The sequence below is a fragment of the Lutjanus erythropterus genome, chromosome 2, assembly GCF_056507025.1.
Source record: "Lutjanus erythropterus isolate fLutEry1 chromosome 2, fLutEry1.hap2, whole genome shotgun sequence".
Lineage (NCBI taxonomy): Eukaryota > Metazoa > Chordata > Actinopteri > Lutjaniformes > Lutjanidae > Lutjanus > Lutjanus erythropterus.
Genome location: NC_139318.1, coordinates 20,413,881 through 20,427,490, shown reverse-complemented (window position 1 = coordinate 20,427,490; position 13,610 = coordinate 20,413,881). Strand labels below are relative to the sequence as shown.

Here is a 13,610-nt window from a genome sequence, read left to right as displayed (position 1 = left end):
CACTATATTCATATGTACTGCTGCAACAATTAGTGGATCAAAAAGAAAACATATTACCAACTACTTTGATCATCGCTTAATAATTTCAGACATTTTTCATCAAGAAATCTGTCTTTTTGTGTGTTTGTTGAACTGGGAAAATGTGATGCGCATTTAACTTTTTTTTTTAACATTTTACTGACTAAATGATTAATTGTGAAAATGATCTGGAGGTTACTAAATACTGAAAATAATCACTAGTTGCAGCCCTAGCGTGTACATCATCATATTCATATTCATGTGTGCATTTGTGTGAGTATGCAATGATCAGCTATCCTCTTTCACACACACACACACACAGATCTCCAGAGGCAGTCATTTATCCCAGCTTATCACTTTTCATTTTCCTCCTGCCTCCTTCCCCTCTCTCTTCTCCGTGCTACTCTGCAGTCTGGCCTCAAATTAATAGAGTGCACTCAGTGCAGACACACTCAGTAACCGTATTCAATCACTGGCTACAGAAAAGTCCTCTGGAGAGTCCTGCCCGCTGCAGCCATGGACCAGGACACACAAAGCGGACGCCCACGGCAACACGTGCACACATCCACACACCCAAGGACATGATGATGATAAGCTGGATCAGTGCTGACAGCTGACAGATTAATGCCATGCTCTTATAGCTGCCTGCCAATGCTGAGTAGGCTGCACATGCATCCTGTTTAAAGAGTTAAGAATCAACACACACATTATCATTTAGTCTACATAACACGAAGTTCTATATTAGGCACTATGTATAATGTAGAATATTTATTATATGTATAAAATGCTTAGTGTCTACCATATTCACTCTATTCTCTATTCCTGTTCTTGTCCTGTCTTAGGTGTAGTACAGTGTGACATTTTGATGTATACATTTTATTGGCTTTGTATGTATGTATGTTTTTCCTGTTAAAAAAACAATTAAAAAAAACATAGAAAACAACACACACACTCTCTTCTCTAATTGCCACCCTGTGCAGCTGTATCAGGGCTCATCTATCACAACTGTCCTACCTTTACAACGCAGGCTGAAGAGAAAGCGGACCGTTTTGGCCTCCATCCCGGCTTCAGTGCAGTATAGACTCCCCTCACACACAAACTGATTCAGACACACACACTCGCAGGCAGGCAGAGAGTCAGCCGTCCGTCGGGCCGACAGCGCCTGTTGATGCTGCCTTTGTGTTTAACAGCTGAGAGTGCAGTTTCTCATAACCACAAAGAGAAGTGGGATATCTAAATGTGTCTGTGACCACCCTGCTCCTCCCCCTGCCGTCTCCCACTTCTCTCTCTCTGTCTCTCTCGTAAACACAGACCTAAACATTGTGCCACTAGCCAGCGGCTGCGTCCGCTCGCAGTCATTCTTTACTGATTAAAAGGCCAGAACGGAGGAGTTTTGTGGCATTATGACTCTGCGCTGCAAACACTCACATACACAACAAATGAATGCACACACGCAGCCTGTGTCTGTGCTAATGACCTGGTGTGAATATTTGCTTTGACAGCATGTGTTATTGACTCGTGGTCTGTCTGCGTGTGTATGTGTGTGTTGCTGCACAATTTCCTCACTGCACAGCGCTGTCAGTGATGGGGAATGAGTCAGTGTCCCGCCTCTCAAGGCTGCGACACAAAACCTCGAGATGGCGGCCTTATAATTAGCCCAACACCACAACACACGCACAGACACCTTGGCTGAAAACAAGCTTGTCCATCCATAAGACAGTGAAAGAAAATAGGGCTGCAACTAAAGACTATTTTCACAATCGATTCATTTAATCATCAGTTGTTTGGTCCAGAAATGGTGAAAAATGTTGGTCACTGTTGCCAAAAGCCCAAGACGACGTCCTCAAATGTCTTGTTTTGTCCACAACCCCAAGATATTCAGTTTACTGTCATAGACGGGTAAAGAAACCAGAAAATATTCACATTTTGAGAATCTGAAATCAGAGAATTGGGCATTTCCTTCTTAAAAAAATGAGTCAACATGAATAATCAAAAATAGTTGATGAGTTAATTTAACAGTTGACAACTAATGGATTAATCCACTTATTGTTGCAGCTCTATAAGAAGGTGAATGAATGCATAAGGTGGTCCACAGGGAGGCAGCCTGAGGGGTCAGGGACATGTAGCGACATTCGTCTCACAAGACCCCCAATGTTTAGAAAGCAGGTTTAATGGAGCCAAAATTAATTTAATAGGTCATGCCATGTGCCATGAAACCTCTCTCAGGCCCCTAACAGTCACATTAGCATGAAGAGTGATCCCGACAGCACGCTCCACTTACAAAATATATGGCTGTGTGACTCAACCAAAGCTAACCCTGAGCACTCTGCACTATACCTTGTTGATACTGGCTGCTAAGCTGAATTTCCCTGAGGGACTTGCAGTAGAAAAAGTCTTTATCCATCTACACAGTATTACCGCCAACAGGAGAGGAGTGTTAGCTGAGAGATGGGGAGCTTGATACAGAAAAGAGGTGAGATGCCGTCAGAAAAGATTGATGCAGGTCCTCCTCTCCATCTCATCCCTCTGTAACGGTCATCATCCCATTGAGCCAGTGAGAAGTGGGATGTGAACTGGAATGTGACGCCTCCACCCCCCTCCAGACAGCCCAGTCACATTTTCCAGGCAGATGAGAGCAGGTCTTGTAATCGGGCTCTGGGATTCTACTTTACTGATGCTCTCCTTTCTCTTTTTTTTTCTCGTTCCTCCTCCGCCGCCGCCTCCTCCTCCTCCTCTGTCTGTAGCGCTGAGGGCTGTCTGGCTCTGTCTGCACGAGCCTTGTCTGTACACTTTTCACTTTGTTCATCAGTCCTACCAACAGCATGAACAAACACAAAACAAGTTGGCAAAAGGAGATGGTTGCTAAACTTTGAAGCAGCTCTTCCTCTCTGTGGAATTTTTATTTTGTTGTGTAACAACCTGCCTACAGAAGATTTCTGGTAGAGATGTCACAAGAACTGATCCTTTAGTCGCTGCCAAGATTCTGAAAGTGTAATGGTACTCATTTTTCTACATTAATGTAGATACTGAGGATGCAATTCTTTCAGACCTGACGGGGGAGAATATAAACCTATGAGTGTTGTAATCTGCTGTTTAGGGGTGGGAATCTTTGGGCACCTGCCGATTCGATTACGATTACGATTCAGGGGCTACGATTCGATTATAAAACGATTATTGATGCATCTTTATGTATATTGATGCACTTTTTCACAAACACATTTCTTTTTGTCTCACTGAATAAGTATTCATCACTTGCAATTTTTAAAAACAGCGCATTTGTAATAAGAATTCATTTCGATTATATTTTATTAAACTATTGGAAATATGTGCAAACTGGAAAGTACCAACAGTAGCCACTAGTAGCCGCAGCAACAGCAGCTTGCCGTCTCCCCGACTCCTCCGTCGGGTGGAATCGAGTTATGGCTTCTCATGTTTGTTGTGTTGCCAAAGTATTTTATTTTAGCTCGACACAGCTTACATATAACGTGGCTCTTGTCCAGTTCGCTTCCGCCGTCGACGTTGTAGAAGCCGAAGTGTTTCCACACGGCTGCTTTTAAATTAGAAGGAGCTGTTCGGACCTCATGGCGAGGTGGCTGCCGGTCGGCCATGTTTGTTTTCCGCTGTGCGCGTGTCGCTCCAGGTGCGAGTCCCAAAGTGTCCCGGCGATGAGGCGTACCGCGCTTCTTAGTTCCACATTATTTAGAAGCTTCTGTATCACTTTAATTAACAGATTTAAATAATCGAAATTTGGACGTTTGTGAATCGATTCAGATTCGTCCACGTCCGAATCGCGATGCATCTAAGAATCGGAAATTTCCCCCACCCCTACTGCTGTTAGATACTGATGAGTCATGTATGGAAGTACTTTGTGTTTGAAGCAGGTCAGCAGGGGTTAATAATAAATGCAAAAACCAGTATGCCATCAAAAATTTTAGAAGAAAAGAGTAAAAACTTCCAACTAATGGAAGTACCTCAAACATCAGATGATGATTGAGTTTCAATTCATGCTGACTTCACATTAACAATGTCCCCAAAGCGTTATCCTGATCCTGAAATACACATTACCATTAATTTTATTTGAGACAGCTAATATTGCTGTGTAGCCAACTATGTTCCACAACATTTGCAATGGCTAAACGCTAAAGGCTATGTTTAGGCTAATGTACCGTAACCATAGCTCATAGAAGTAGGGTGCTGACTCCATACTGTTCAGTCTGCATCATCTGTTATCAAAATATGAACATGGGATTTATTGTTTTGTTTTTGTTTTTCTTGGGTATCAAGAAATGTGGAATTTCACTGGTATGGCTGGCTTTCTATTATTGTCACAATACACTAAAATCACCATTGCCACCCCCTCCTGATGGGCAAGGGGCAAGCTTTAACAGTCAGTCAACATCTGCAGTCATTCTCATATAAAAACTCTGCTGTAAAATAAGACCAGCTATCTATGCCCTTTAAGGACTGGTTTAGTGTAAGCGTTACTTTCCTGGTGTAGAGCTTCACATAGACTTTCACACTTACATGTCATGGAGGTCCATTTATGGCCATAATTTCACAGCTGACAGTCTCGCATGTTGTACGGATAACTGTTGATTCTAAAGGCCTTTTTTTTCCTCCTGTTTATCACATGTCTACCCAGTCATGAGAGCCACCTGTTGGTTTGTTTTGTTTTCTCAGTGTAGGTGAGGGGGCGGTTCTGTGTGAATGCATGTGTGAATGTGTAGTCTCCATATGTCTGGCTTTCTACGCAGATAAAACCACACGAAGCACGAAATAACATAAATCTTAAAAGAGTCTGGAGTCTTTTTCTCCTTCAGACCATTTCAGCCAAACCTGCCCCTCCTCATCATCTATTATTGATTGGTTTGCTTATCCCGACCCAGAAAGAGGAAGACAAAAATGGAGAGCGTGATGGATGGAGACAGCGTTACCGCAGTAGAATGACATTACCACCATGGTTGGTGTTGGCTGCTGTTAATTTTGCAGTGTGTTGAGGCTGAAGGCAGACATGCTGTTGCGTACAGATGTGAGGATGAACACTCAGAAAGAAATAAAACTAGAAAATAAAATAAAAATGCTGCCTAAAGGCAAGCAAACCAGTTACACTGGCAAGCACAATGAGGAGCCCGAAAGTCATGTTTTTCCCGCAACATTACTTTTTGTAGCTAAAGTTAGTTTTGCAGTAAAATTGCCAGCAGCTTTAGTCTGTTTAGCTGGAAGCTGACAGAAGTGATGGTTGCCCTGGATGCTGTTCTGAGCTGGCCTAGATACAGGAGCCACACACACTGCTGCAAGCACTCATTACACCTGAAAACACCCTGGGCCATGGGCACAACACACACACACTGACAGCGATGTGACACTCTGAGTCCAAGCTGTCACTTTGAGCTGTTTTGACGGCAGCTATCCAGCCAAGCTCTTGGAGGCCCCACCCCAGATCTGTCCTCTTCTATTACTGGACTGGTTTGTAGACACACACACGCACACACACAGAGGCATACACTTACACACACATGGGAACTGTTTACAAGTAGATGTGATGAGTGTTTGAGACAAGACTTGAACTGGCTGAAGAGGGAAGAGGAGGGTACAAACAAAGGAGAAACAACTAACAGACAAGAGGATAGGTCTGTCTATTTGAAGGATAATTCTGGTTAAGTCTTATTTTTGCAACTTCAGACTGTGATACATATTACTAAATATAACAATGTTCTCACAAAGTTGATTGCAGGGATTAGGGACGCACTGTTCCAAGTTTTCTGTCCACATACCGAGCAATAAAGCAATACCAGTGTTCTTTTTTTTATCCAAATTTAAAATCTATATACCTCTCATTGTCAGGCTCCTCGGATTTGCAAGTCAGGAAATGTGCAGGCACGGTTTACTGAGGCAATAAAACTGACTGATGTTATTGAATGTTAACTGATGGCAAAAGCATGAAACCTTTTATGATATTAATAAAGAAACTGTATTAAATGTGGATCAGTCATGACACGTCTGATACTGCTCAATCGGTATGGACACCATTTGCCGGATCAGATCGATGCATCTCTCACAGAGAGGAGGGAACGTGGCAACACAACTAAAAAGCAGTTTTTCCCCTACCATTGCCTGAGGATCTCAACCCCCTGGGAGTCAAAATATTTTATTTATGTTATTAACGTGATTTAGGTGCATTAATTTCATTTCATCTCAGTGTAAGAGACTTTACTGCATTTTGATGTCACAGTAGTTTCTCTCTCCTCCTCTGCTCTGTCTACTTCACTTGTACACGATAGATGAAAACAAAGGTATTGGAGTTGATGACAACTCATTACGTTTCTGTAACGACAATAAAAGCTTCCCAACAGCTAATTTATTTATGTACTCCATCTAAAACACATTCGAACCAAAGCTATTCAGCTTGTGATTGTGTCAGTTGCTGTGACAGTTAGTGAGCTAGCTGAGACTTATATCCGTTTCTGTAGGCCTGTGCTTCATATGGAGCAGGTGCAGTGCAACGCAATGCAGTCACTGAACTTATGTGCAAATTGTGAGCCAGACAAAGGGAACTATAGGATGATATTAGCTGTGACGGCTGTCAGTTTGCAGTGCAGCATCTAAGGGGCAACGTAAGTCAGTTAAACCAGTGTATGGGTGAGCAGCCCCTAGCCCATACGCCCCCAAAACAGTCAACCTCAGGGAAACACGGAAGACCGTCACATAGCAATGTTGCCATGTTCCCAGATCTCAGTAATTGCTCTGGTGTGTCCAGTGTTTGAAGAAAATACATGTAATGCCATCATAAGAGATAGAAATGAAGGTCCAAACCAGGGATATGCGACACATGGTTGTATAAACCAGTATAATCCTTTAAATACAAGCCTCTCTGCAAGCATTGGGGTGTCGACAACCTGTGCCAGGTAATCAGTGACCACAGCGGGAACACAGGAATACATACACACACACAAAAACACACACACATACTCATCAATTAACCAGTTCTAAGAAATCCAAGACATCCAACCAGGACATCTAGCGACCAGTGAAGCAGAATATTACCCATTCTGTTTGTGTGTGTGTGTGTTGCGTGTGAGCACACGCACACACTGTGTTTATGCAGTAAGGCCTGGTCTTTGTTGCCCCAGGGGCTGATACTGCAGTACAGAGCGGTGGAGAAGAGGAGGGGGGGGAGCAGAAGAGGGGGGGTGGAAATGGTTTTGAGTTGTACCACTGTGAGCTCATACTATTGTCCTCGGAAGAATGAAAGAAGCAGAAAGAAAAGGAGAAAGAACAGAAAGCAGTGTAAAGGGTGAGTGTAGGGGGGTGAGGCACTGCGTCACTGTGAATAATATGTCCATTCATCCCCGTACACACAGGAAGAGAGGACAGAGAGACAGGAAGTCAGTCGGACCGGTTCATTGCCAGTGGGGAGCACACGGGAGGGGTGGGTCGTACTAAAACAACCACAGGAAGCATATGTGTGTGTGTGTGTAAAGACGAGGTGCAGCAGGATGGGGGGTTGAATTTAGGTGTGTGTAAGTGTGTGTTTCTTCAAATGAAAGGGCCTGAAGAAAAACAGGCAGCTGTGTGGAGCTCGCCAATATAACCCTCTGAACTTGAAACCAGGCAAGAAAAAGAGGGAAGAGAGACTGACGGAGAGAAACTGGGCCAGGGGTTTGCAGGTTGGGGGGGGTAAGCAGTGTGTGTGTGTGTGTGTGTGTGTGTGTGTGTGTGTGTGTATGTGTGTGTGAGAGAGAGAGTGTATGTGAGTGGATGGTGGGGCTATGGGACGCGATTTTAGGCAGTTGATTGAGTTGGTAGTCTGAAGCCTCAGGTCACAGGTAGTATTTCCTAATAAGATTCTTCAGCAGGGTGGAATCTATTAGTTCCAGACATGCCTGCCTAATACGGCTTCACTGTACACATACACACACACGCACGCACGCATGCACACACACATGCACACACACATGCACGCACGCGAGAGCAAGTGAGGAGGGGAGCAGAGGAAAAGATAGAATTACAGTACAGTAAGTGTTGGAGGGAAAACTATTGCAGGAATGGAAAGATTCCAGCCAATGTCTTTTCCTTGGGTCTGGACTTTCCTCTGAAAACAAACACACACACGGACACAGTCACGGACACACACACACACACTCTAAAACTTATATAGGCATTTCCTCTCTCGCCCAGAGCTTGAAACCTTTAGGAAAAGCAGTCTTGTCTTAAGGAGGCCAGTTAACAAGCTTAGTGACTTTTAGACATGAAAAACGCTGCTGAAGCCAAACCGCTGCAGACCTGCTCTGTGTGCAGAAGAGCAGCAAGACAGGTAGGCAGGCAGAGAGACGGGCAGAGAGCAGAGGGTATAAGAGGAATAAAAGCTACTCTGTGCCGTGCTAGAGCATAAATAAGTAAAGACGGGGAGATTTCAGAGGGTAAAAGTTATCTGTGTTTCTTTGGTACTTCATAAAGTTCACTTTTGGCCCAACTTTATAATGCAGCACCAAGTACTAAAGAAGGCTTTCAGACAGGCAAGGAAGCATGTCTCTGACCTCTCAGCCTGTACTTTTCACACACGCACAAACAAAAACAAACACTATGCATGCACCAAGTAGAGCACTGATGACCTAGGAAATCCAGAAACAGATTATTAAAGTAGGACTCACTGATATAAGGCCACAATATGAACTTTTGGGAATATCTCCCACCATCATTTATAGACACCTTATTAACAATGAATGAGTGGAGTTTGAAGAATAAGAAGCAGGCCTCTTCAAAGTAAGAAGTTTTGGGGAAATGCACTTACTATACTTGCTTTCTAGCAGCGTATTAGGTGAAAAGAGTGATACCACTCTCACGTCTGTCCATTCAAAAGTCCACCTCGAAAACTCACAAATTAACATACCATATCTCTTTTGTTTAATCGGTGATACAAACCAAGGTTTGGAGTCATGTGAGACAGGCGGCAACTATTACAGTTTGAAAGAGGGGTCCAGCTGCCGATGCAGTGTAATTCATAATAGAGTGAGATATTACAAATGAATCAACCTCTCTTTAATCGAAATATTAGAGAAAACTGACAAAGAAAAAAAAACTGAAACAATGCTAGCCAAATACTGCACTAACATTGGAGAAAAAAGAGGAAAAACTCAACATCATTCAATGAGCTATCAGAAGCTACAACATGCACGGGTAATGTAGAAGCTTGACTTTCTTGAAGATGCTAATACAGCTCAAAAATCAAAGTTTTAAATGTTAGTTTAAGATTTTATAGGCAGTTGTGTAGAGGAATATTTTGTCTCCTGAGGTCTCTGCTATGATGGATCATCTCAGCTAACTCTTTGGAAAAAAGTAAGTAAGTAAGTAACAAGCAACTTTTCCAAAATGTCAAACTATTCCTCAAAGGAGACTGAATATCTATTGAAAGATATTTCAACAATTACAAGTGACTAAATGCTTGATAAGAATATAAAATTATTAACTGCATGCCATATTGTAACTGTCATTGTATCTGTCACAATAACCATAATATAATTTCTGAGGCAAACAAGCATTCAAGAGCTATAAGATCTAATACTATATCTATTATCCCTATACAAAATGATTTATAGTCATATTTCTACTACATACTTTGTATGTACTTGTAACACACAGGTGTTTTGGTCTTGAGAAGCTATAGCCTTTATTCCCTGACACACTGTAGCCTACTCTGTACATTTACTGCCAGATTGACAGCTTGACTGCTCATCTTTTCCTTTGCTCTGCTGCATTTATCATCAACCTCCACCTCGCTCTCTTGCTCTCCCTCAGTCACTACACACACAAGAAGAGCTTCTCTACTCTTACAACAGATAATATGAAGGGATGGTGCTCTTGACATGTCTGCACTCTGTCAATAAACCACGGTGAGGTTTTGTGGGCTGCCATGTTTGGGTGAATAAAAAATTGTGGTTACTATTGATGGTAGCTTAGCTACTTAGAAATGCCAAGTTTGCGCAGGACGTCCTGTGCCCTGTGGTAATCGGTGGTCTGCAGTGCTTTCACGTCACCTTTTAGTATCAGCTCAGCTTCCTTGGAACTTCAACAGGGGTGAAACCAAATAAAGTACCAGGTATTTGTAATGGAAAACAGAAAAGGCAAGCAGAGTTGAGTCCAACTGAGCCACACCGTGCAATGGAAATGCAGATGTTGTGCTGTTTTCTCCCTGTGATAAATAACATCAACAGGAGCCTGTTGATACACCACACCTCCCCCTAAAGCATCGCCTACGCGTGAATAAACCATTACTTGTCCATGTTGCACCCTTCATGGTGGGAGTAGGGAGAGGAGGAGGCAGAGAAAAGGAGGTGACAGGGAGGGAGGGGGGCGGTTACTGTGGAGGGGGTAGTAGTACTCAGCGGGGTTAAATTCCTCCACACTACTACTCAGATCAGGAAGTCATTAACCCTTTACTAGCGAGTGAGATGCTTTATCTCCAGAGACAGGAAGGAGGGATGACTCCCATGGAAGATGAGAGGGTTCTGTGTGTGTGTGTGTGTGTGTGTGTGTGTGTGTGTGTGTGTATTAACAGTCTGAGCCATGTGGGCTCTCGTCAGGGTTGCTTGCACTCTGTGAGCTGGGTGCACAGGTCAGGGGTCAGGGGTCGCAAAGCTACTGGAGGGGGTCAGTCTCCCATGTCAACCAACTGGTGGAAAACAGCACCAACAAAAGAACTATCAATTTCAGCTCTGACTACTGCAAACGCTGTTTTTAACTAATCCTGCTGCCTGAATTTCTTCTATCCAATTATCATCTCATTTTTGCACAAATATGATCAATCCTTCTTACATCTCCATCATACTGTAACACTTACCCCTCCCTGACACCAGTCGCCCTCTCCAGCCATCACATACTCTGATTTCTCTTTCCTGGTGGCAAAGGGGTGTTGTGTGGTTGGAGACTGGGGGCTGGGGTGTCTATGCATAATGAAAAAGGCTGCTTATCAAAAGTTAACTAGCTCCTCACCCATTTAGAGCCCCTGCCTGCTCTACTAACCCAGTCTGGAAAAGGCGCTGAGACATAAGTGGGTGTGCTGGGGGAGGGGGTTTGTCTCGCACAGATGAAGGGACTTCAAATAAGATTAAGGCTGCAACCAGTAATTATTTTTACAATCCAGGAACCTGTCGAGGAGCTTTGATTAGCCGTTTTATACTTTAGTTTAGAGCTGAAGCGATTAGTTTATTTTATTTAAGAAGCACCAGTGCACATTAATTAAGATGAGCACTTCAGTCCATCATGTAAATGTGCTAGATTTTGCCATACAGGCTAATTTACATCTACAGTCTAGGGCTAAAACTAATCATTTTATTATCGATTTATCTTGATAATTTTCTCAGTTATTTGATTAGTTGTTTGGTCCATAAAATGTTTGGTCCATAACCTTATGATATATCAGTTTACCCTCATAGAGGACTAAAGAAACTTAAAAATATTCAAATTTGAGAAGCTAAAACCAGAGAATTCGGACATTTTATCTTAAAAAAAAACTGCTCAAAATGATTAACATCAAAATAGTTGATGATTAATTTAACACATGACAACTAATCAAATAATCCATTAATCACTGCAGCTCTACTGCAGTCAACTGATCATTTTTCAATCAAACATACCCATTTCTAGCTTCTCAGTTGGAAGAATTTGCTGCTTTACTTCGTATTAGGCTATGTAATAGTACTGAAAATCCTTGGGTTTTCAACCGCTGGTCAGACAAAACAAGTAATTTGAAGCCATCACACATTGGCCTTTATGGGGAGTTTTGCAATTTTCTGACATCAATAGACCAAAGTGAATTACTAATTTATCAAGAAAGTAACTGGAAAGATTAATCAATAATGAAGGGTTAAAGGTTTACTTTTCCTTTGAAGTGCAGCCCTAGTGCAGTTTGTCAAGAGTCAAAAAACACTTTTCAGATCGCTTGTTGTGTCTGAGAAACGGTGAATCTGCAACAATATAAAAGAGCAAAGCAGCAAATCAAATCAATACAAATAAATTAATTGTTTAGTCCAATTGTTGCAGCACTTACAATTCATCAGTTCACATGATTTGGGACAGGCCTCTGGGCTAATTTGTGCATGTGTGTGTAGTTCATCCTCAAGGGTACTTTCCACCTGGTGTCACCTCTATTTCCTGTCTCTGCCGGACACGGCCATCTGGGCCTCAGTCTGTTCCAACAGCCTTCATCTCTGTCTCTCTCTTCCTCCATCTCACTCACACACACACACGGACATGCACGCGCACGCACACACACACACACGGACATGCACGCGCACGCACACACGCGTACACACAACTCGCCGTAGGGATGCAAACCATGACAGTATAGTGATCTACACCATCTGTCTGAGGAGGTATGGATAGGTATCAGACAAAACAACACACACATATTTTAACCATCCTGAGCCAGCAGGACAGACAATATTAGGCTGAGATGTCCCACTGCGTGTGTGTGTGTGTGTGTGGCGTACACTCTTTCCAGTGTTTCCAAATGACCAGTGCATAACACCCCCCATAATCAGCTTAGCAGCCAGTCAGGGGATTTGACTAATCCACAACACAAGCATGGGAAGGAGCCCGCCGAGTGTGTGTCTGTCTGTCTGCCTGCAAGAGCGGTCTGTCTGACAGTGTGTGTGTACTAAGTTAAATCAACCTCGACAGTCTTGGACGGGGCTCTCTCTCTCTGAGCGTCGAGCATTGCAAGAATCACCCGAGACATGGGACTACTTTCAAATAGCGATGGATGGGCGTGGACGTCTTTCATGTGCAGACACATCATCGTCGCGTGGGTAAAGGTTCATTCCCATCTTCATTAGCAGGTTAACACTCGTCATGATTCAAGTGAATGAGTGACGGTGTGTGATCCCTCCCTGCTTCAAGATTAAAACATGCATCAATCGTTCAGTCACTCCTACTGATTCTTTCACTCCTCCATCAAGTTTAGCACCAATGATTCATGGGGACCTCGACGGCATTCAGAGCCCACCCCCCTGAGGGAAGCATCAGCTCTTTGAAGCCTAACACAGTGTGTAATAGCCTCCCCTCTGTCACTTAATAGTTGTGCATGACAGCCTCTGTCACACACCAAACTGTACACACACACACAAGCACACACAAACTGCAGTGGGAAAGAGATGCATGATACTAAACATGTGTACGTGACTGCTATGTTTGCCCTTACGCAGCAAACTCTTATCATTACAAGAGACGTCAGTGGCATGCCGAAAATGGTTGTAGGAAAAGATGGTAGAGATGGAGATAGTGGGGAACAGTGAGAGTAGAGAGGAGAGGGGCCGGCAGCGGCGGCACCGCAAGTTAAAGGCCGTATCTGCTGATGGCTGCCGATCCTTATCTGAGAGCCAGTGGAAGGCAGCAAGGCTGGGGAGAAAACAGCAGAGGGGAAATATGTCTCATCAGACAAAGGATGAGACCGAAAAAAAGCAGTCAATAACACGAGATGCTATCGCTGCATCCACCTTGAGGTCACATCGTCGCTGTCTCCAGCAGCAGCGACAACCTTCTCCCCAGACAAAAGAGGGAGGGGAGGGGCAGGGAGAGTTTATGGGGCAGACACT

General features: G+C 43.4%; 1 protein-coding gene across 3 annotated transcripts in view; it reads right to left on the bottom strand.

Annotated features, from left to right (window-relative positions):
• srgap2 (SLIT-ROBO Rho GTPase activating protein 2) overlaps positions 1–13,610 on the bottom strand; it is a 74,110-nt gene that overhangs the window by 32,601 nt on the left and 27,899 nt on the right. The window contains exon 1 of one of the 3 annotated variants that reach the window (XM_084731320.1): positions 1,033–1,096. The exons of the other annotated variants lie outside the window; for them this stretch is intronic. Coding sequence (XP_084587446.1) covers positions 1,033–1,078 — 46 coding nt within the window. The 5' untranslated portion in view covers positions 1,079–1,096. Of the gene's footprint in view, positions 1–1,032; positions 1,097–13,610 lie in introns of those variants that run through there. 3 annotated transcript variants of the gene reach the window in all.